General features: G+C 37.1%; 1 protein-coding gene across 1 annotated transcript; it reads left to right on the top strand.

The window, feature by feature from the left end:
- The first annotated feature begins 9,057 nt into the window (after positions 1 to 9,057).
- LOC111866540 (tRNA-dihydrouridine(20a/20b) synthase [NAD(P)+]-like) lies at positions 9,058 to 22,501 on the top strand. The gene is made up of 6 exons (XM_023855583.2): positions 9,058 to 9,311; positions 12,227 to 12,348; positions 17,247 to 17,322; positions 19,056 to 19,235; positions 19,878 to 20,086; positions 21,575 to 22,501. The coding sequence occupies exons 1-6, from the start codon at positions 9,232 to 9,234 to the stop codon at positions 21,982 to 21,984; spliced, it is 1,077 nt and encodes a 358-aa protein (XP_023711351.1). The 5' UTR covers positions 9,058 to 9,231; the 3' UTR covers positions 21,985 to 22,501.
- The last annotated feature ends 325 nt before the right edge of the window (positions 22,502 to 22,826 follow it).

Here is a 22,826-nt window from a genome sequence, read left to right as displayed (position 1 = left end):
TTCCTAGAAACAGAAACATCTCGGATTCGGTCACGTCAGGCCGCGGAGAAGGTCCGTCTTGACGTCTGTCTACGTGCTGGTGGTAGTATCTGTTCGTCTCTTCCACCAGCAGATGGATAATCTCTGCGAAATACAGCATGAAAATGCTGAAAGGGGTGGAATCCTTATTTACATGTGGAGCTTCATGGGGTTTTAACCCCACAGCTCCACCTGAATAAGTATTCACACTCCTCGTGCCACGCTGGTGTGGTGGTCCCCAGGTTGCCGACGAAGATGATTGGTCTTCATTGATATCACTTTCTGAATCGCTACCTTCAACGTCACTCTCAGAATTGTCAGTACAACAATCTGAATCTGTGTCATTGAGCAGCTGAAATATGTCGGAATCTTCCAGATGAGATGATGCCATGATCGAACTAATCAGCTTGACAGAACACTTCCAGCCACAAACCAAGCACTCAGTGTAATGAAACTGTATAAAGAAATGTAATCTTAGTGTGCAGCCGAGCTCAATAACACTACGCTGGCCCTGTGATGTCATGCGGTTTCTTTAACTGGAATAACATAGCTTTAGTCTTATCATTATTTATAATCATATTGTTTTTTGAAAACCAAGATTCCAGTTGGATCATAATTCTCTTTGTTTTATCTTGAAGGATGCTTTTATCTTTATCAATAACCAATATATTGGTATCGTCTGCAAAGAGGACAACCTCCCCATTTGTTATATGTAGGGGTAAATCATTTATGTATAAAAGAAACAAAAGCGGGCTTTACAGAAGCCATGCTGTTTATCACTAATTATACTCTGGCTTTTTAGAAATGATAAGAGTCTTGTCTGCATGATTTTTTCAATTATTTTTGAGAAAACAGAGATCAGCGAAATTGGTCTATAATTCCCAACTTCTGTATCAAGTCCTTTTTTGTACAATGGTTTCACTTTTGCAATTTTTAACTGGTCTGGAAAATATCCAGTTGAGAATGACAAGTTTATTATGTATGTCAAAGCATGTGTTATCTTAGGATAACATTTCTTAATAATATAATCTGAGATTTCATCTACACTGGTTGATTTTTTGTTATTCAATTTTTTTTATTATGCCTGCCACTTTTGCTGCTGTAGTTGGATTTAAATACATACTACCACTGTTATATTTTTTTGCATTGGCACTAACTTCAATATTTTTTTGTAGTAGATTTCTATTCAAGATATCGTGAGCAATGCTGGTATAATAGTCATTAAAGACATTAGCTATGACTTTTGAATCCTGTGTATTTGTTCCATTTACATTTATTTCAATATTCCTAGTTTCTTTTTTATGTCTGCGTAACTCCTGTTTAATTAGGTCCCACATAGCTTTAGATTTGTTTCATGCTGTACTTATCCGTATGATATTAGATAATTTCTTGGCGTCGCTAATTACTCTGTTGTAAATTTTCTTATACCGATAGTAATATTTTTTAAACTCTTCTGATATGTTTCTTTCTTTCATTAATCTATTAAGAAACCTGAGCCTGGTGCTTGATACCCTTATACTTGAGGTAACCCATTTATTTCCTATTTGATTAGTTTTTACCCGCTTTTTAGGCATAGCTATGTTATAATAATACTGGAAGGTACCTAAAAATTCATTATATGCATCATTTACTGAAGTTTGCCTAAAAACATGTTCCCAAGACTCCTCCTCTAATAGGTAGTTTAGGTATTGAACATTTTCTTCAGTACAAGGTCTAATTGTCCTGAATTCTTCTTTAACTGCAGCTTGCCTCTTTTTATTTATATGCTGCATCTGTACTTGTAATATTTGTGCAAAATGATCAGAGAATCCTGTTCAATTACCTTAAAGTTGTAATCCCATAAGTATTTATTTAATATTATTTGATCAATTGCTGTTTGACTTTTAAATCCTATTCTTGTTGGGACATCGACTATTGCTTGTAGACCATATGAATTTAACATTATTTGTAATTGAGGATTTACACTGTTACCCAAGAAATCTATGTTGAAATCACCTACAATAATAATGCTCTACCTTTGGTTTGTTAAAATATTTATTATAGTATCCAGGATTTCAATAAATGCATTAATATTATTATTAGGAGTTCTGTACACACAAATAATAATTGTATTAAACTTGGTAAGTTGAACCATACTGGCCTCGAAATGTTCTTCTTGATTCATGCTTTCAAACAGATTATAGGGCTTTCCTTCTAGATTTGATTTAATATAAATACACGAACCTCCATGCCATTTATTTTTCCTACAAATTTTTGAAACAAGGGAATAGTTCTTAAAATTATAATAATCAATTTGATCTTCTCTCAAGCAATGTTCAGTAAAGCATAAGACATCCAAGTTCAATGCTTTATCAGTTAGTAAGACTTCTAAATTTAGCTTTTTGTTGTTTAAACTTTGTACATTTTGATGAAATATTTTAATACTGGTACTTATTTTATTATTATGTTTGAGGGTACCAGCACTATACTGATCTATAAAAAATCTTTACTTAACTTTACTGGGGGCCTCCTCCTCCTAGTTGACATGCATACTTCCTGCTGTTGAGCTCCTGTAGATGGTGCCATACAGTTGGGAGATGGGTCTGCTGAAGTCCTCTCCTCTTTTCCTCCATGGTTTACTGCAGCCTCATTGTGGACAGTGTCTTCTTTGTATTTTAATGGGATAGCATTAACTACTGCTCCGAGCTTCTGTTGAATCAATTCTGCTACCTGCTGACACATTTCCCCTTTTCCTTTGTTATTTGTGTGCAGCCCATGTCATGTGAAGTGCTGCCTATTCAAGTTTACTCTTATAACTGATACATGTTTATATAATTTCAGCCTTTTGGCTAGATGTCTATTGAATGACTTAACCTCTTCGTTAACACATGACCAGTCCACTAAATCATGTCTGCTCAGTACCTCCATAACCATGATGTTGGTATGACTGTTCCTCCTTACAAAGTTAATTATATTACTTAGGCCTTCCTTTGCACTGTTTTTACTAATATCGTTAGTACCAGCATATACCACTATAACATCATTCTCTGACATGTTTTCCTCCATATTAGTGGCTAGTATATCACTGGTCTTAACACCTGACTTTACTAATCCACTGACACCAGACTCTTTATTTAAATTCTGTTTTAATAGGTCTGCACGACCTCTTACTTGACTATCCCCAAGTAACAAAACTTTGTGTATCCTAGGCTTTATATTTGTGGCATGGCTACAGAAATCACTGAAACTCATTTTGTAACATTTAGAAGGGGAATGCTTACTAGTCTGTTCTTATGAAGCAAATCACATAAAGAAAGCTGACACAGCTTAACATTTTTCAACAATTTCCAGAATAGTTTCACCTCCCTTTAAACATCTCAGGCAGCTCCAGACATATTCAAAATGAGTGTTTGTTAACCTTGAATTCGGTATTTCTGATACCACATAGCAATACAAAATCCCAACGCCACCACTCATTACTAAGTTCAGCCCCGACTTTTCCTTTCTCTTTCATGAATATGCTTGTTTCTAACATCAAAGTGTAAAAAAAATTTCAAGATTGTTCCGTCACTCATCCATCAGACTTCTGTATGGTACAAGATATCCTCATATTCAGTATCAGTTTCTGACAGAAAAGATTTGAAACTGGTGGTAACTGAGTCCATGAGATCAAATGAAATTCAAAGCTGACACTGCACCTTTCAAAACTTTGTCATTTTTCTACAAAGTAATTGTTGGTGGCAGATGCAGTGAAGTGTCATGTAATATTAGGGATTTTGTTTGTCCATGTTGTGGCTAATTCTGCTGATCAGACCTCTTTTATTTCCATTCATACTTGGAATCCTAACTGTTTTATATACTTATATACTTTACTTATATTCTGCTGAGCAGAAGTTTTCATGTTTTTTGTTTCTGTGTTGATTAGGTGAGTCACTAGCACTATGTTCAACTGGTTGGATCATTAAAGATGGTTTCTTTTTCCAGGCACATGTCTCCACTTCATGATACAAACATTTTCATACAAAGTCCACATCAGGAAAAGGTTTACCTTCTTAGACCTGCAAGTGACTAATATAGTAACTTGCCTATAATGCAGAGGAACTATCAATTAATTCTTTTTTGAAGACATGCTCTTGTAACTCATGTTCCCTTTTTATAGCTCAGCTTTTTCTTTTTGTACAACATGGACAGTTTTTTTTTGCATTCTTTCAAAACAGCAGAACTTCCACCACAAATTAAACACAAAGCTTCCCCATTACTATAAATACAAAAATAAGATCTTTAATTATAGACAACCTCAAGCAACTAATGTTGGAAAAGTGTGCTCATTACTTACACTTAGAAGATTACATGCCAAAGAGCAGAATCACATGAACTTTCCAAAGAATGATATTTCTGTCTGACAGGGAGCTGATGCAGTTCTGCTCACTCATGTCAACAGTGCACATTAGAAAAACCTTGACGTCTACTGCAGTTAACATGAAACTTCACTGGAGTCATGTGCTCAGTTCAGTAATAAACACAATGTAAACATCTTGATGTGGGCTGAATAATGCTTGTAAAATACATTACAACAGAAATTTTGAAATAATATTGAGCTCAAACATGTTTTCGTAGAAACTCAATAGTAGTGTCAATACTAAGTTCTGAACTCCTTTTGAACTATTTATAGGCAGACTTCCTCTGCCCAAACTAGGATGCACATGTAGAGTAATTAATAATGTCTGTCAGTTGTTATGAGCAGTCACACACTTCATTTAGGTAATTGACTGCTAACATACTAAAACACTGAGGATTCTTAGCCACATGTTTGTAGTGACCATTGTTGACACCACAGTCCTACCAAATAATGATCTCACTGCTCAAAATCAGACTGATTGAGAACACAGAATTAAACAAATACTATAATACTGAATCGCAGGGCCCGGGATGTTTGCCTCAGTGTGCTGTGCCCTAGAAATGACTCTGGTTGTGAGTTACTGATACATTAAAAGGGCCACACGAAAATATATCATGGGTCACATGCAGCCTTTTGCCACAAGCTGAACACTCTGGCATAGGGTCTTATGCTCCTAAGCCATCAAATCTGAATAATACTTAATTGCTAGATATTTTTGTACTTCCTAATCCCAGCTTCCATTAGGCTCATTTGTAAACATACTTTCAATAAATATTTTTTTTAACAGCAGTTTTACATTCGTGGCTTGTAATATTCCTTCTTATCTTGTTGTATTTTTTGTGCACTGTTTATAATAGCATTTGAGAAAATGTGATTTCCATAAAATATAATGTGGAGGTTACTGGATGTCAGTGATAATGTTTTAAGCCTCTGTCTGTGTGTGTCCCAAGCCTTTAGATGGAGGCAGTATGTTCCTCTGAAATGCTGATGGTCACTAACTAGACTACATTTTGTCAACCCAGAAGACTGCTATATGAATTGTCACCATCATCAAAACCTTAAATCTTTGATAGTATATTTGGTAGCTTTAAACTTTAACATATGGGATTTTTTTTGTTTGTACTTTGAGACAGAGAGTTCATATACCATATATCAGCATATTATAATAAACATATTGCAGTATGTATTTAATACGTAGAATTTTGAGCTATTCAAATAAAAACTAGATTGTTAAGAATGAACTGGTTTACAATTTTTTTTAAAAACACCTTTAGATGTGTAGTTATGTTGTGTTCTTATGCAATTAATTTGACTGTATTCATGCATCTTACTATTATTTGTTTCTGATTTTGAGAAATGTGTGCCACAATCTTTACATTGTTATTGTATATGATAATAGAATGCTAATGTGTAATGGTTGGCACTTGTGTCCAAGATATTGGAAGTTTCAGAGAGTGAATTTGTGTTTCAGCTGTTAGATTCTACCGCAAGAACGTTTCTGTTAATATTCTTGTAATGTGTTTGCTACATATATTAGGGCATATAAAATCCAGAAGAGAGAAAAGAAGGATTTCTGTGCCACTGATGTAATCTATTGGAACAGAGCTGACGCCAGCTACGAATTGTGGCATATCACTGTTCAACTTTGCATTGCATGGTTTCCATTTTCCAGCAGATACCTACACATACGTGTATTATGTAATAAAATATCTTCTTCTGATTTAGGCATTGAGTCATGATCTGTTCCAAAACAAAAGCAATCGTTGCTGTTTAATTCCTTTAGTCTTTTTGAGTACGTAATTTACCCTGAACATGTTGCCAGAATGATGCAGAGTAAGGTCACTCTTGGGGCTGCCATCTTCTTGTATGACCCAATTAATTGGTGTATTATTATCCCACCTCTTGGTGGGTTTCCTCCTCTGCCTAGTCTATCTGTTAAGTGTCTCGCCTTCATGACCATTCAAACCATTTCAGAAATGGTTGCAGCCCCTCCTTATGTGGAGTACTGATGCTGCTATTTCCTGTAACCCTGGGTTGAGGCTTTAAGCAAGTACTCTCTCTTGAAGTTAGGAGGACTAAGAACTTTCCTGGGTGTGGATGACTCCCTTGAGCTGTGGTTAACTTAGACGAGAACCCACATCGGCTACCCTGCTGATAAAATTACTCAAAATATCATGTACCGAACTATAAGAGGAGTCCCTCTTTGACTACTTGTGGTAAAGAACTCTGAATGCCCTGAACCATACATTGTGCACATTATGGTACAAGTGTTGTTCTGGGAATTGAAGATAAAGAAGAAGAAGAATTTGAGGTTCTCACAGCTGTGATTATGAAGAATTCTGTTTTCTGTGATATATCGCTGTGTAGTCCGTTATCAACCAGTGTTTTGGAGCATGAAAGCAGGTGGCAATTTTTTGCTTGGCTTATTCCTTGACCCTGAAGTTGAAGGTGACATTTTCCTCAAAAGTGTCAGTTAACTTTCAATGGGCTGCATGGTGTTGTATCCCAGAAGATAGAACTCTTCAAGAAGAAGAATGCCATCTATACATCAGATTAACATGTACTAAAGCTGTCCCTCTAACAGGCCGTGGAGGCCCATAGGGTCATGAAACATTGAGGCTCCCACATTTTCTAGACAGGTGGCTCATGTGCCAACTACCCTTTATTTCTCTTAGAGGCTGAGTCAACCCAAGGGCCATAGTACTGGAAGGATTAGGTCAATTTAAAAATCCAGTGACTTCATCGGGAATTGAACCTCTGACCTTCCGGCTTGTAGCATAGTGCCTCTACCATTTACTGGATTTTCAATAATACCAATGGCATTACCAAAACACTGAACCATATCATAATGAACTGCTGCTGGACGAAGGCAAATGTGATTCATCTGGTATATACACTGGTCAATGGTATTTAACATGGATTAGTACAATTGGTACAGTCGATGTCTGGGTACTAATGACTATGTCCTGGTGTATCTAGCTGCTGACTTTCAATGGTCCATGGTACTTGCCTTGTGTGCATGTGAAATGGGCATAGATAATAAGATGGGTATGAACAAGGGAGTATGGTCCTCTGAATTCCTTCAGTTATTTTATTTCAATAATATTATTCTGTTCAGTATAGAAATTGTTACAATGAACATATTGTCGCGTATTGGGCGTATATCACGACAAATAACTTCACGCCGTATTTTATATAGCGAATTTTATTTCACATTCGCATTTACAATCACCCAAATTACAGATTTACGGTTACTGCTATCTGCAGTATCACAATTAGTACACTCCAAATGCCAGAATACAACTGACTAGTTGCTGGCTAACTCAGAACTAACTCGGAGGTAGCTCGAGGACTCACTCGGCGGTAGCTCCAGGACTGACTCGTAGGTAGCTCCAGGACTGACTGTGAATAGCCTTCGCTGCTCCTCATGTAGCCTCGATTGGACAATACAGAGAATGGCCACGTAATAAGCACCCTTGTTGCCTGGCGCTGTGTTGCTAGTATCGCTAGCGGTAGTAACTGCTGTTACTACCGTAACAATCCTGTTGCGTCACCGTTACGTTACCATGCGGAGGAGGGGGAGGGGAGCGCTGACTCACCCGCCTTGTCACTGCTGGTGGGGGGCGGGTTCTCCTTTGCGCAACATGTCACACTATTTTAGATTTTCAAGGTTCATTACATATCTTCAGTTATTTTATTATTTATGCCACAGTATTATTTTCAGTATTGAACTTTGAAACATGAGTATCTTTCAGGATCATGAGCTTTGTTATAGTTCTGCAATTAATATATTTCTTTTCATATATTAAATGCAATCTTAATCTTGTTAGCAAGAGTGTATTTCAGTTTCTTGACTTTTGTCATATTACTGAAATTAATAATAAATGGAAACCTCATTATTATTGCTTGCTGTACATGTTTTATAATACAATAATGTAACTGAAAAACTATGTTCTGTATTGCTATTATGTTTAAGATGTGGGCAAGGTTATGAAGGCGAATACTCTGATGGAAACAGAATTTTCTTTCAGTTAACCCACCATCAACTTTCCTAAACACAAGTATTCTCTGTAAGTTATAGTTCACAGTGTGCATTGCATTTCAGTAAAGTGTTGTGTTGATATAAATAAAATGTTCATACTCTACAGGTACCGGTGAGAAAGTTTCTCCTGATGGATATGAGTGAAGTGATATTAAATTCAGTATAAAAAAAACAATGGAGTAAGAACCGGTGCAGTACAAGAGATTGGTTTGCAAAATTCTTTATCGCTGTTGTGAGCTAGTGTTTCTGTGGGTTGGGAGGCTGTAACACTACTTTTACATCCATTACTTTCACTACTGAAATTAACTTATTTTATTATATTGTATACCTTTATCAGTATTGTATTACAAATGTGTATGCTGTTGGATGACAACTGTAATTCTTAGTTGCGACTGTAACTAGGACGACCTCCACATCCACATGAGAATGTACTCTCGACAGGATTTATGGAAGGTGAATGAATGAACAACGCGCATAGGCCGATGCTATGGTAACATGCCTTCTTACCGATCATGCTCTCGGCACTGGCAGTGGTGATGTTGTAACAATTGACTTGAATCTGCGTAGAGGTGGCAGAAGTAGTATTCTCGCGCGCACTCTTGAACACCCGTGGAATCGCAGCGGCCATGTTGCCTGGCAATAAAATTTGGTTGTCTAGGTTATATGTAAAACATTTTGAGTGTTGTTAAGCTAATTTTGATTGCGAAATGTAGGAAATGTAGTTGGCAGTCTTTGAGTTAAACCACGTGGAAATATGTGAACGCGAGGCTACACCTATGCTCAAACCGTCAAGATGTCAGGTTCACCTGTTATGAACTTGTTTGAGGAAAATGATTTGGTTAAAGTTTGTGCTCCCATGGTTCGTTATAGCAAGTAAGTGGCCTAAGATATTTTTGCGTGGAATTTTGTGAGTGGTTGAGCATCCTTTGGCTAGTCAAGGAGAAGGAGGAAGTAACCATGACCTATGTCGCTGAACTACGATGACATTTGTGTAGTTGATGTTTCAGCCAAGGTCCAAGCTTATAGTTCCCGAATACAAATCAGAATTAACAGCTTGAGCCAGCTTGTTCACTTGGTATCTTCTTGTATAGAAATACTGTACTGTATTGAATTGAATTGAATTGTAACATATTGCAAGACGATGTTTATTCACGGTTCCTGTATAAACATGCCATGGGTTTGTATGTACTACACATTTCAGTCTATTACGGCCATCATGTACATATAGCTCTTACAATCACAGTTTTTATCTGATTGTAAGAGCTCTCTGTATCTGATGATGGCCACAATAGGTTGAAATGTGTAGTACATGCAAACACATGGTGTGTTTATAGAGAATTGTGTGACTGAATAATAAACATTTTTTATGTTTATCAGCTAACATTTGAACAATTCAGTATCTACAGATTATTCCCATATATATTTCATTGAGAACCCCTATGTAGGTGGTATGACGTGTGAAGTAAATCTGCTATCTTTGGCTTGAATACTAAAGATAAAAAATTCAAGGCTAATTTGACAAATATACCTGTGAGAGAATATGGGTTAGAACACTTTTTCTTTTTCAGACAATAAATCCTTACACAATCAGAGCAACCATATGCCTTTGACTTCTATATTTAATCTGTCACTAAGTTCTGGCATTTTTCCAAATCAAATGAAGATTGCAAAAGTTCGTCCTATTTTTAAGAAAGGTCAGAAACAAAATATTGCAAATTACAGACGAATCTCAATTGTGTCTGTTTTTTAAAAAATTCTTGAAACATTGATGTACAATAGGGTTGTAAATTTCTTAAATAGATTCAGTCTGATATCAAATGTTGAAAATGGTTTTAGAAATAATAAATCCACGTTTACGGCAATTCAGACTTTTATTGGAGAAACAACTGGCCTTTGGTATATTTCTGGATCTATCAAAGGCTTTTGATGTTATTAATCATAACTTGCTGCTTGCAAAGTTGGAACCATATGGACTGAGAGGAATATCTCATGCATGGACGAGATCGTATCGTACAGATAGATCACAGTTTGTTGAAATTCACTATATGGATCAGAAGACTTCTAAAATGAAGACAGTTACCTCAGTCCTTAAAGCAATTAAATATGGTGTACCTCAAGGTTCTGTTTTGGGACCCCTTTTATTCCTATTATTTATAAATGATCTGCCCCAAGTTATACATAATGCAGAGGTAGTACTGTTTGCTGATGATACAGATATATTAATTACTGGGGGAAAATATTTTATCATTAAATGAAAAAATTCAAAATGTAAAGACTCAGTTAGAAAAATGGTTTTATGAAAATTGTTTAATAATAAACATGGATAAGTCAAAGGTATTATTTTTTGGGGGAAGTAGATCTATTCCAAGTGCCAGACCCCTTTTTTATATAAATAATAAGGTGGTGGTTTGTTCAGTGGATGTAAAATTTTGGGGTATTTGCATTACTGAAGATTTAAGTTGGGCAACCCACACCCAATATGTGTGTCAAAAAGTTAGCAAGACTACATATTTGATAAAATCCCTACGGGACTCAGTGAGCGAAACTGTTTTAAGAAGTGTGTATCTTGCAAAATATGAGTCCATGTTGAAATAGGGTATTATTTTTTGGGGTGGTGTGCAAAGGGACTCTGAAACTCTATTTAAACTGCAGAAAAAATGTGTAAGGGTGATAAAAGGTGTTAAAATAGAGTTTCCTGTAGAAATTTGTTTTGTGAATTAAAGATTTTAACTGTTACTTCCTTATAAATTTTTGAGATCCTATGTTTTATAATAAAAAATCAAATTTATACCACCCAGTATTCTGATGTTCATGGCTATAACACTAATCATAAACACAGTTTGTATGTACAATTTTGTAATACTGAGCATAGCACGAGAGGGGTGATTAGTATGGGAACCAAAATATTTAATGGCCTTCCAACTGAATTAAAGAATGTAATAAATTTTAATGTTTTTAAGAAGAAACTTAAGAATTATTTGTTGTGTAATGTCTTCTGTTCTCTTCAAGAATTTTTTAATAATTATTGACATGGACTGCTTGTTGATAAATCTATCTATATGTTTAAAATATTTATTCTTACGTCTTTTTTGGAGTATTTATTCTTAAATTAAGTTAAAAATATAATTTGAAATGTATTGCTGTATTTTTCACTGTGTGAATATTATGTTATTTTTTATTTATGCTATTTTTGATGTGAGGTTGTTCATATTTGACATGTCCAATTGTAATTCTCTACAGCTGTGGATAAATAAATAATAATAATAATAACAATAACAACAACAACAACAAATCAAATTCTTAGAAGCGGTTTTTTGTAAAGATATAACAGCGGTTTGTTTGCCTGATCTTAGAGTATAATCATACTGCAAATGAAGTATTTGTATTACCAGTTCTCAGTGCGAAGTGCTGTGATGAGTTGTCAGTTGTTACTCTGAATGTAGGTCTGCTTACCCCATATTTTGAAGAAGAGAACGAAGGTATGACAATGGAATATTGATGACAGAATACACAAAAATACAGAAAACATTGCACATGTAAAGCCTGCTAATTTCAGAACTTCCGCTAAAGGTTCACAACAACCTGCTTTTGTGTTCTAGCTTAGAAGAGTAGTAAATACAACATATTTTATAATGCTCAAAACCAGAAAGATTAAAATTTTTAATGTAATCAGCAGGCCAAGAGCAAGAACAGAACATATAAAAGCTAGTATGGTAAAGGATGAATTTTAATCAGATAATGATATTCTTTTGATGAGTATTCATTTGCTTTATTTTTTTAATTTACAGATTAGCATTCCGGTCATTGGTCAGGTTGTATGGCTGTCACTTATGTTTTACGCCTATGATTGTTGCTGATTCTTTTATCAAATCATCGAAGGCACGGAATAATGAGTTTACTACCAATAAAGGTATGAAATATATTTTCCTGAAGTTGAATTGTGATCCAGAGATACTTTTACAGTTACATTTTCTTTTTGTAGAATTTGTTTGCAGCAGCTATATATCACGGAAATAAATGAAGGTCAAGGGGCAAAAGTAGCAAGAGATAGACATGGCTGAAAATCGAGGCTGTTATTAATTTTCTTTGTTTACTTGTGGATATACCTTTTGGTATGTATAGACCCAAAATATGAATAATTGCTTAAGGGCTAATTTCAGCTGAATGGCCAGCCCTAGAGATCACAGTGTCATTATCATAAATTGACAGTACTGTCATATATTGAGTGGCCAGAGGTGGGGTTTGGATTGGTAATTGAATTTATTGAACTTCTGACACATCATAACTGCAAGTAATTATAGCACTCTCACTTATTCATGCATGCAGCTCCTCACTACATGACACATTTATTATGTCTTATACATAGGCCGTGCCATAGCTCAAGCGGTTAGTCACTGGCTTCCCACTGCGGCAACCCGGGTTCGATCCCGGGTCTGGTGAAGTGGGATTTGTGGCGGACAAAGTGGTGCTGGGGCAAGTTTTCTCTGAGTACTTCGGTTTCCCCTGCCAATATTCATTCCACCAAATGCTCCACAATCACCCTCACCTATCATCTGGGGCTGGTACAGTAGGCCAGAAGTGGCCGCAGTACAAGGGACTTAGTCCCACCCCACTAGCACACTGGCCCAGCTTCCTTGTTCAACGGTTCCTGTCCTCACTGACTAATGACTCCCACCACTAACCATGACAGCAGCTCCCTCATACTCTTGACTGACACAAAAAGTCAAAGTCAAGAGTTATGTTATGACTCTGACTGTCAGTCAGCCAGTCTGTCTTGGTGTCAAGCCTCATCTTAGGCCCAATACCAGATCTTTGTTACTGTCACACATTTGTTGGTTTGTTGATGTGAGATGCAGTTTCTGACAGCAGGACAGGTCTCTCTTTTACAATTGCTTGTGGTCGTCACCAGCATAGTCATTTTCATATCTAAGTCCTGCAGGACTAATGGCCATACTTTACCATCTCAGATTCAAGACCCTTAATCTGGAGGGACAGGCGCCTGTATTTATCCCCCAGGAACAGGGTGGCCAAGTTATACCCCCAGGCACAGAATTCCCATTTTGTCGCCTCCTACAATTTGCAGGCTATGGTGGAGGTATTTGAACCCACTTCCAAATAGGGCTGCCTTACTGAAAACTCCAGTAGGTTCGCCTTATATAATTTTCATTTCATGCATCCTGTTGTGTTATAATATACAATTTCTTTATTAAAACCATCACAACACAACTATATTCAGGTCAGTGTCTAGTTTGGCTCTGCTACATGTTTCAGCTGTTGAAAGCCATCATCGGGCAAATACATGGCTAACATATATACACCACTGAACTGCAGTACTAGTAAAATTGGATACAATAATATTAATTAAAGAAAAATACTTGGCATAAAAATCTATAAATTAGATTGTATAAAACAAAAATAATAGTGTAAGATTTGAGGCTTTCATGGCGGTGACTATGAAGAAAGCAGTCTTCTGGGATTTGGCACCGTGTATACCACATATACATGTTGCCAAATCCCAGAAGACTGCTTTCTTAAAAGTTATAGTATAAAACAGGAATAAAATTCTTCAAGTGATCCTTTACATCATCGAGTCAGTCATTGGTTTTTGTGATTTTGTTGTGTTCCCACGGACAGATTGGAGTATTTTATATTTTGTGTATATATAATAAACTGTTTTGGAGGCTTGTGATGTAGATGTTGTAATATTAATGTTAATTATTTAGTCAGTGCCTCATCCTACAAAGTATTGTCTGTTCTGGACGAGACTCCAAAACGTTTTATTACATATACACAAAATATAGAATACTCCAATTTGTCCTTGGGGAACACAACATCACAAAAACCAATGACAGACTCGATTATGTAAAGAATCACTCGAAGAATTTTATTCTTGTTTTATACTATAACTTTTGTTTTATATAATCTAATTTATTGTATTTTTACTCCAAGTATTTTAATATAATTAATATTATTGTATCCAATTTTATTAGTACCGCAGTTCAGTGGTGTATATATGTTAGCCATGTATTTGGCTGATGATGGCTTTTAATAGCTGAAACATGTAGCAGAGCCAAACTAAGCACTGACCTAAATATAGTTGTATTGTTACAGTTTTAATAAAGAAATTGTATCTCCTTATATAGCCATGGCATGGACCCCATAAAAGACGTGTGTTCCAGCAGTAGCTCTGTCATGTGGTTATTCATTACCTTGGAAAAGTGTTTACCTTGCTGACATGTAGCAGTGGATGTCTTTTCTGGGTCTGCTATTCCAGCTTTCATCCATCATGTCACAATATTTTTGTCCAGTACAGCATTAAAGTTGCACCAGTATATAACTGCAAATCTCTACACATAACGGTTTGCTTGTTCAGTTAAGTTTGAAATTTCAATTTCTGTTCACGTTAGTAATATGTATATAGTTTTCCTATGTATTAGTCAGCTGTTCAAGTATAAATGTATCAAAAAACCATTTGTAATTCTAGAAATGAAAATTTCCTGTGTATATTCTCATTATGTACAGGTAAATTCAAATTATTCTTCATGGTATACCTTGTCCAACTTATTTGAGCACCCTCAGTGTTGGATCTATTTTATGAAGATGTAAGATAGCTGAAGTCACTTGTAGCCTGGATTTGTGGGTAACCTTGTCAGTTATGGGATCAGCTGATGGCAGTTAAGGAAGTTGTATTAGTAAAGATGAGTGATGGGATGGTGATTTTAAATATATATATTGTAACGTGTTTTGTTACTGAATACGCCGTAGAGATCGTTAATTGGTTTATTGAACAATCTACAAATATCGGCTACAATCAATTATGACACTGATACGGGTTTCCACACTTTACAAACCCTATAACAAAATCCCTTAACACTATCTTCCAGAGTCTTCACGTATTAATAGCGCAGGAGCTATAGAAGTCTCGCTGAATTACACAGTCCAAATATAACTGGTTATCACGAACTATCACTGATTCTCGCACACCCGTCTATAGCTCATAACTTGCGAACTGAGAACTCGTTGATAACACGCTGGCTCGTAGGCTTGCTCAGAACTAACTCGAGGACTGTCTTCAGCGATGGCCACGTTACAACTGACTCGTAGCTGCTGTGCAGTTCCCTTATATAGCCGCAGTGGTGCCTGTTGCGTGCCACGTCACAGGAGTTGTTGACTGCTGCCTAGCAACCGCGATATCCCTTGGTGACGTCACCGCTGTTGACTCATGTTGCGTAGCTACCAGGTTGCGGGGACTCGGCTAACTTCGGCTCCGCTCAGCTCACTTCAGCTCGGCTCGGCACGTCACCGCGGCGAGAGTGGTGGGGTGATGACTCGCCTATTATGCNACACGTCACAATATATATATACGGATGAATCTAGTTTGTCTGAGTTCTGGGTCTCAGAGCATCCACAGGTGTAAGTTTGGTGACTTAAAATGGACTTGCATTGTTTGGAGATTTACACATACAGGGATTTTAGTGTAATGATAAAACACACATCATTTGATTTCACTTAGACATACTTTATTTCTTATATTTGAAATTGGTGAACAAAATAAGTCAAATACAGATCACTGTATGATCACTGATGTCTTAGAATGCATCAGGTTAAATTTCAGCTATAACAGGAAATGTTAATAGCTAACATATATGTATTATGAGTGTAAAATGGAAAGGTGACATGCCTAAATCAGGATTTTAGTGATATGTCTTTAGGTATGTGTTTGGGCCTGTGAGTAGAGTGTGTGTGTGTGTGTGTGTTGCCATTTAGGTGATAAGTGTCCTTGTCTTCCCCTCTGTGACCAGAGTCTTGTTACTTTCTAGACTTCAAAACCTCCACTTAAATTTAATTATGTTATCAAACAGAAACTCTTATAGTGAGCCCAGTCACATGCACCGATTGGTTTTGTGTTGGGTTGAACACATCAGGCAGGATTGTAGCAGGTAGATCAAGAGCTTTGTTCCTCAAAGGAACACGCCTCAATATCAGGAGATACACCTGTCAGCTATTAAATAGCATCATCCTCATTACTGTGCAATCCAGTGACAGACCTTTCACTCACCATAGCACAGGTTAAGTGCCCTCTTTCATTCAGTATCAGGGAATAAACTGCCCCCTTTTAACAAAGGCCCCAGTCATTGTTAGAAAGCCTTGTTACAGTACAGAGCTTGACTTGTACCAGCTAATAGTGATAATGTGTATGGCTCCAATAAATGTGTTCCCTAATTAATTTACCTGTGTTAACAAAGGACTCGAGGTAAGTTGTAACTAGTCATCTCCTGTCATGAATTAAGCTTGAATTTGGTATTGTCAAGTTGGTATATGCCATCTGGTTAAAGTGGTTTCCCAAAATCATTGTGTTAAATAATACAGATAGAATCAGAAGTAAGTCATATATTGAAAGAATAATCAAAATGTTTTTTACAGCCTTGTCAAATTTAATTGTGTTCAATTTGAGATAATTTTTTATTTAAACTATCCTTCCTGTCTTCCCATATATTTTGTAATATATCATGCTGAACTCTTGTTATAGACCCACTTGTTCTCATCTTCAGATTGCTCACAGTGTTCAGCATTTGTGGAACATGAATTTCATCTACATGTTCCCAAAGAAGGAAGTCAAGAGTAGAGATGTGGTGTATGAGCTGTACACAGGCTATATCTTTCCTGTCAGTTCTAACAGTTAAGGAGTGGTTTATTGAGAAATATTGTTACTGACTTGAGATTACTTTGAATTATTCTGTATCACCATTTAAAATATATTTACAAATTTATTCTCGATCTTCTTCCTTCTTCTTCTGTTCTCCCAAGGTGACAGACCACTAATAGTGCAGTTTGCATCTAAGGATCCAAATGATTTTGCAACTGCTGCTGAAATGGTTGCCAGGTAAGTAATAATTTCCTTGACTTGACAACTGGGGCTGACATTTAAATATGACCTAGTGAAGCTCGGGCACATTTCATGTATATTTAAAAACAATTTGCATCCATATGAATGGGGGTGTTATTGAATTGAATGGTACTTTGGAAACAGGTAATCCCAAAAAATATAATGAGTTATGCTTATTGCTACACTGAAGTTATGTTTAACTCATTACATTGGTGGTCTGAGATCAAGGATCAGTGCTGTGTGGTTTTCTCAGTCTGTGGGGTAATACTGCAAATGATCAGTTCTGCTTTCTGCAATTTCTCTTGATTCGTGAATCATTTGTTCAATGTACAAGGGGAAGTCAATAATTATCCGCAATGCAGTTGTATTTGTGTTTCTGTTGGCAGCACTGTCGTTTTGCGCAGCATCGCCATGTGTGGTTTCCTTGTCATTATTTCTGCGCAGGTTTGATGTTGCTAGGTCAGTTCCATCATCGCTGCCTTGCCGTTAATCATGGCTGCTCCACACTCTGTCTGCACCAAAGAAGAGCAACGTTCAGTGATCCAGTTTTTGTGGTCGGAAGGTGTATCAGGGGCTGCAATCCATCAAAGACTTTCAGCACAATACGGGAACACTGTTTTATCTACGAATGGATTGAAAAATTAAAAAATGGTCGCACAAGTGTTACGCATGAGGAAGGAGCCAGACTACCATCCACGGCCTCAAATGAGGACAACATTGAGAATGCACGTGACATGGTTCTGTTAGACAGACGAGTGACTATTGATGAAGTGGCAAATCATCCGCAAATTAGTCATGGTTCTGCCTACAAAATCATCCACAACAGACTTGGGTTTCATAAAGTCTGTGCAAGATGGGTCCCAAAACAACTCACAATGTTGCATAAACAAACGTGCTTGGACATCTGCCAACAACATTTGGATTGCTATGGTAATGAACATGATGTCTTCTTAGACAGAATCATCACTGGTGACGAAACATGGATCCATCAATGCAAGCCGGAAAGTAAACGGCAGAGTATGAAATGGAAACATCCACAATCACCCAGCAAGAAAAAGTTCAAAAGCCAACCATCCGCAGGAAAACTGATGCTTACAGTTTTTTGGGACTCACAAGGCCCAGTACTGGAACATTATCAGGAGAGGGGCACAACAATAAACAGTGCTCGTTACAGTGAGATGCTTACTGCCAGGCTAAAGCCTGCAATTCGAAGCAAACATCAAGGACTACTGTCGAAAGGTGTTGTGTTGTTGCACGACAATGCCTGTCCACATACTGCTGCCCACACTGCTGAAACCCACCGGAAGTTTGATGTAATGGCTCATCCTCCGTATAGTCCTGATCTTGCCCCTTCTGACTACCACTTGTTTGGTCCACTCAAAGAGGCATTAAGGGGCCGTCGATTCACCTTGGACCAAGAAGTGAAGGAAGCGGTGCATACGTGGCTCGCTGCTCATCCAAAAACCTTCTTTTCTGAGGGCATCAGGAAGCTTGTGCAACGATGGACCAAGTGCGTTGAAAAGCAAGGGGACTATGTTGAAAAATGATGTTAATGTAAGTTTTCTATTTGTATTGAAATAAAATTTATAGCTACATTGCGGATAACTATTGGCTTACCTACGTAGATTCTGCACGACTACAACTGTTGATAATATACTGTAAAATAAATGTTGATATGGCACTGAGCTGTGTGAAACTATACACTGTTTGTAATAAGATTTGTGTTACAGTTACAGTGATGGAGTGGATTTGAATTGTGGTTGTCCACAGCGGTGGGCTATAAATGAAGGCTACGGAGTAGATCTTCTAAAGAAACCACATCTTATTAGAGATCTGGTGTTGCAAGTAAAAAATAGGATCCCAGGACCATATACAGTCTCTGTGAAGTTGCGCATCATGGAGGATTTGAGGTGATAATTATGACAGGTAGAAATAAATTAGACAACCCCTTTTATTTTTCTCCCAATTCTGATGTACAGTTGCAGGTTTTAACATCCTTATGGTTACAGCTTCCTTATCCCTTTGAAGCCTAATGTTCATCTATTTAGTATTTAAGAAGTCAGTTCCTATCTCACAGAAAAAACACTGTCTCCACTATGAAGACAAATCATTTAATGTTGTTTGGAGAAGTAATCGTCATTTAACTGAGAATCATGGGAAATTAATAAATACACTTACAGCTGAGATTTTAATGTTCAAGCAGATAGCATATGTACTAACTGCTATACTTCAAAAGTTAAAATGGAATGATGAAATGATTAGAACTCTTTTAATCATCTGAAGATTTGTCACAGTGGTCTTGTTATTAATTACAAAATTACTATTTTTGACCTTCTCTGTTGTCCATTATCTCAGTTAAATTTAAGATTACATGATTTTTGGAAGCGGATCCAGCTTCTGAAATGTATAATGTTAAATTTGACTAAGACAGTGGAAAGTGTCAAACATAATAATTCCATAAATAATCTCTTTTGTTATGTTTGCTGGAACAGGAAGCTGTTAATTTCTTAGGAATTTGGAATATTAATTATATGCCTTCATTTTATACCCAGACAAAGTATAGAATTATGTAGGACTTTGGAAAATGCTGGAGTCTCCTTCCTGACTGTCCATGCCCGCACTCCTGTACAGAAGTGTCAGCCAGTAAATGAGGATGCACTACGTGAGATAAAATACAGTATCAAAATTCCACTGATTGCCAATGGAGATGTGAAGAGTCTCGGTGCAGCAAAGTTGTTGCGTGAAAGAACTGATTGTGATGGTTAGTATAATTTGATTCTGAAGGGTTTCTGAGAAGGGTGTGTAACACTCAGGATTACAGAGTTTTTGGACTTCGCTCATTGTCAAAAATACTAAAGAATACAATATTTCAAAAATGGGATTTGTTTCCACCCTCAGGTGAAACTGTAAGAGGCCCCTGATCTGTTGCATCTGTTAGAAAGAGCTAATCTCAATGACTGGAAATGATAGGTCATTATAACTATACAGGGTGTAAATAAATATATGCTCTGTAGTAGATAGATGGGTTCAGTGTGATCATATTTTGTTAATATACCCATATCCACAAACACTTCCTTTTGGTACTAAGGGCCGCAAAAGTTTCCGAGAGGATACATAAGTTTTGGGGGATGTTATCATTGTTTTATGTTATAAAAGTTGCTCAAAATGGCGGCCGCTGACTTTATTGCATGTTCTGTACCACCTGGCCATGTTATGCTGAACTGTTTGAAAGATTCCTGGATGGTTCCAGCTGCTACTGCAGTTCTTGCCACAAGATCATATGTCTCAACTGGAGTGTCATACACCAAGTTTTGCATGTAACCCCAGAGAAAGAAATCTAGTGGATTTAAGCCAGAGGAGCGAGGATGCCAGGTTATTGGGCCTCCATGTCCAATCCATCTGTTGCCAATACTTTCATCCAAATACTCAGGGACAACATTAGTGCAGTGTGCTGGGGTGCCATCATGCTGGAACCACATTTCACAATGGTCTTCCCAAGGCACCAATTCCAGCAGGTCACGTAAGGTCTCTTGGAGAAATGTTAGGTAAATGTCACCAGTAAGCCATATAGGCAAGAGGTAAGGGCGTCGTCCTTCACATTTAAGAGGCCTAATGCATAAACAAAGCATTTCTGGACATGTGTGTATTAACATAATATGATCCCATTGAACCCATCTACCACAGAGCATTGTAACATATTTATTTACATTCTGTATATACATAAACAAACATACAGTTTTAATCAGGTTTTGTCAAGGAGTGATAACAGGATAATTTACATTAACAATTGTGGAAAGGCATATGAAAACCTAAAATTATAATACAGAAGGAAATGGAAAATAATTGCATCAAACAGATGATCACGGTTTGCTTATGCTGTTCTGACTGGGAGCTGTGATTTAATCAACCATGGGAATGCTGACTGAGGGAAGACCTTAAATTGAGGAATAATAAATAGGGTTTCCACATATTTGCATGGATATGCACTTTCTTGTTCTTTTATAGACTTTCTACAGCTGTATTTGTGTGATGGTACTTTAAAATCCAATTCACCATGCACAGACTGTCCTACTGTTCAGTAGACATCTGAAAAGCATTGTTAAATAGACCAAGAATTAACCTGATCCTTCAGAACCCTAAGTATGTTACACCAGTAACACCTGCTCGTAAAGTGTCTTTGTTAAATTTGTATTACTGGTAATGCCAGACTTGAAATAATATTACCAATTATTGTATTTGTCTTTCAAAGGTGTGATGGCTGCTCGGGGCATTCTCACCAACCCAGCCTTGTTTGCTGGGCATTGTATAACTCCTTTGGCCTGTGTGCAAGACTGGGTTACCATTTCCACAGCAACAACGCCATTTCAGTGCTTCCATCATCATCTTGTATTCATGCTGGAAAAAGTGCTACCAAAATCTGAAAGACTTGTATTTAATGTCATGAAAACAAAGGAACTTGTTCTGGATTTCTTGACAGATTATGGAATAAGCTATCAAAATGATACAAAGGAATGTTCAGGTTATGGTGCAATAGATTGTGATTATGATCACAATAATGAGAGCCAAGGTAGTTTTTTCAAAGAGAAGCTCAGTGATTATTACAAAGATGTACAAATGGAAGATTACTTAGAAAATTTATGTAGCCTGTACCATATGTAGTTTTTCAATACTCAGTATTCATTATTTTAAAGTATTGTCGCGTGTTGGGTATGTCACGTGACAAATAACTTCACGTGGGTCTCGGATTTAGTGAATTTCTATTGGACACTCACTCTTACACACCTTACAGTTATTATCACTTGTAGTATCACCTGACTTCTGGCCCAATACTCCAATGTGACATCTCAACTGTCCTCGATAATGGTTTTCCCAAGGCTGTCTTCTGTGCCTATATAGGTGTTATGCGGACCAGATAGAACTTACTGTATACAAGGTTGTATGTGATGGTACATGTATGTGTATTGATTGAAGAAGTACAACATGGTATTAAAATATAACACAGTAAAGTATTTTCAGTCATTTCAGACAAGGCTGTAGTTACCTATATCATTACTTTGTTTTGAAGAGTTAGATAAATCTAACATGGAGAATATCAGAAGTACTTCATCATCATCATCATCAGTAATCTGTCAGACGACAGGTCCACAGTCTCTTCCAAAACAGTTTCTCCACTTAATGCGATCTTCTGTTTTTGGAAAGAGACTATCCAGGAAAAGTGATAATGTGGTAGTTTTTCCATTTGCTTTCCACATCGCAGTACAACAGCCGTTCAAACCACTCTGGTCACGCCTGTTGCTATACGAACTTGAACCATCTCGAGCATCATTTGCTCTGTGCTTCAAGTCGCTGCTGATAACGCTGCTTCCGACATCAGTTTTTGGTGTCTCTCTTCGTCTGATGCCTACCCTTTGACCTGTCCAGCAAGGGAGGCCCTGCCAGTAGCTACGCTACCGCTGGTATAGCTCTCAGGGTCCTTGACATACTCAAACCCCCTCACCACG

Source organism: Cryptotermes secundus, unplaced genomic scaffold, assembly GCF_002891405.2.
Source record: "Cryptotermes secundus unplaced genomic scaffold, Csec_1.0 scaffold401, whole genome shotgun sequence".
In the NCBI taxonomy this organism is placed as follows: Eukaryota; Metazoa; Arthropoda; class Insecta; order Blattodea; family Kalotermitidae; genus Cryptotermes; species Cryptotermes secundus.
Note: the sequence above shows the minus strand (reverse complement) of the source record. Positions and strands in the feature narration are given on the sequence as shown.

What these genes read in the sequence shown, in the direction of transcription:
- LOC111866540 (XM_023855583.2), top strand. Translation starts at nt 9,232, where the DNA reads ATGTCAGGTTCACCTGTTATGAACTTGTTTGAGGAAAATGATTTGGTT. An exon ending in TGAGTTTACTACCAATAAAG is followed by an intron (nt 12,349 to 17,246) that starts GTATGAAATATA and finishes TGTTCTCCCAAG; the next exon opens with GTGACAGACCACTAATAGTG. An exon ending in GCTGCTGAAATGGTTGCCAG is followed by an intron (nt 17,323 to 19,055) that starts GTAAGTAATAAT and finishes TTTGTGTTACAG; the next exon opens with TTACAGTGATGGAGTGGATT.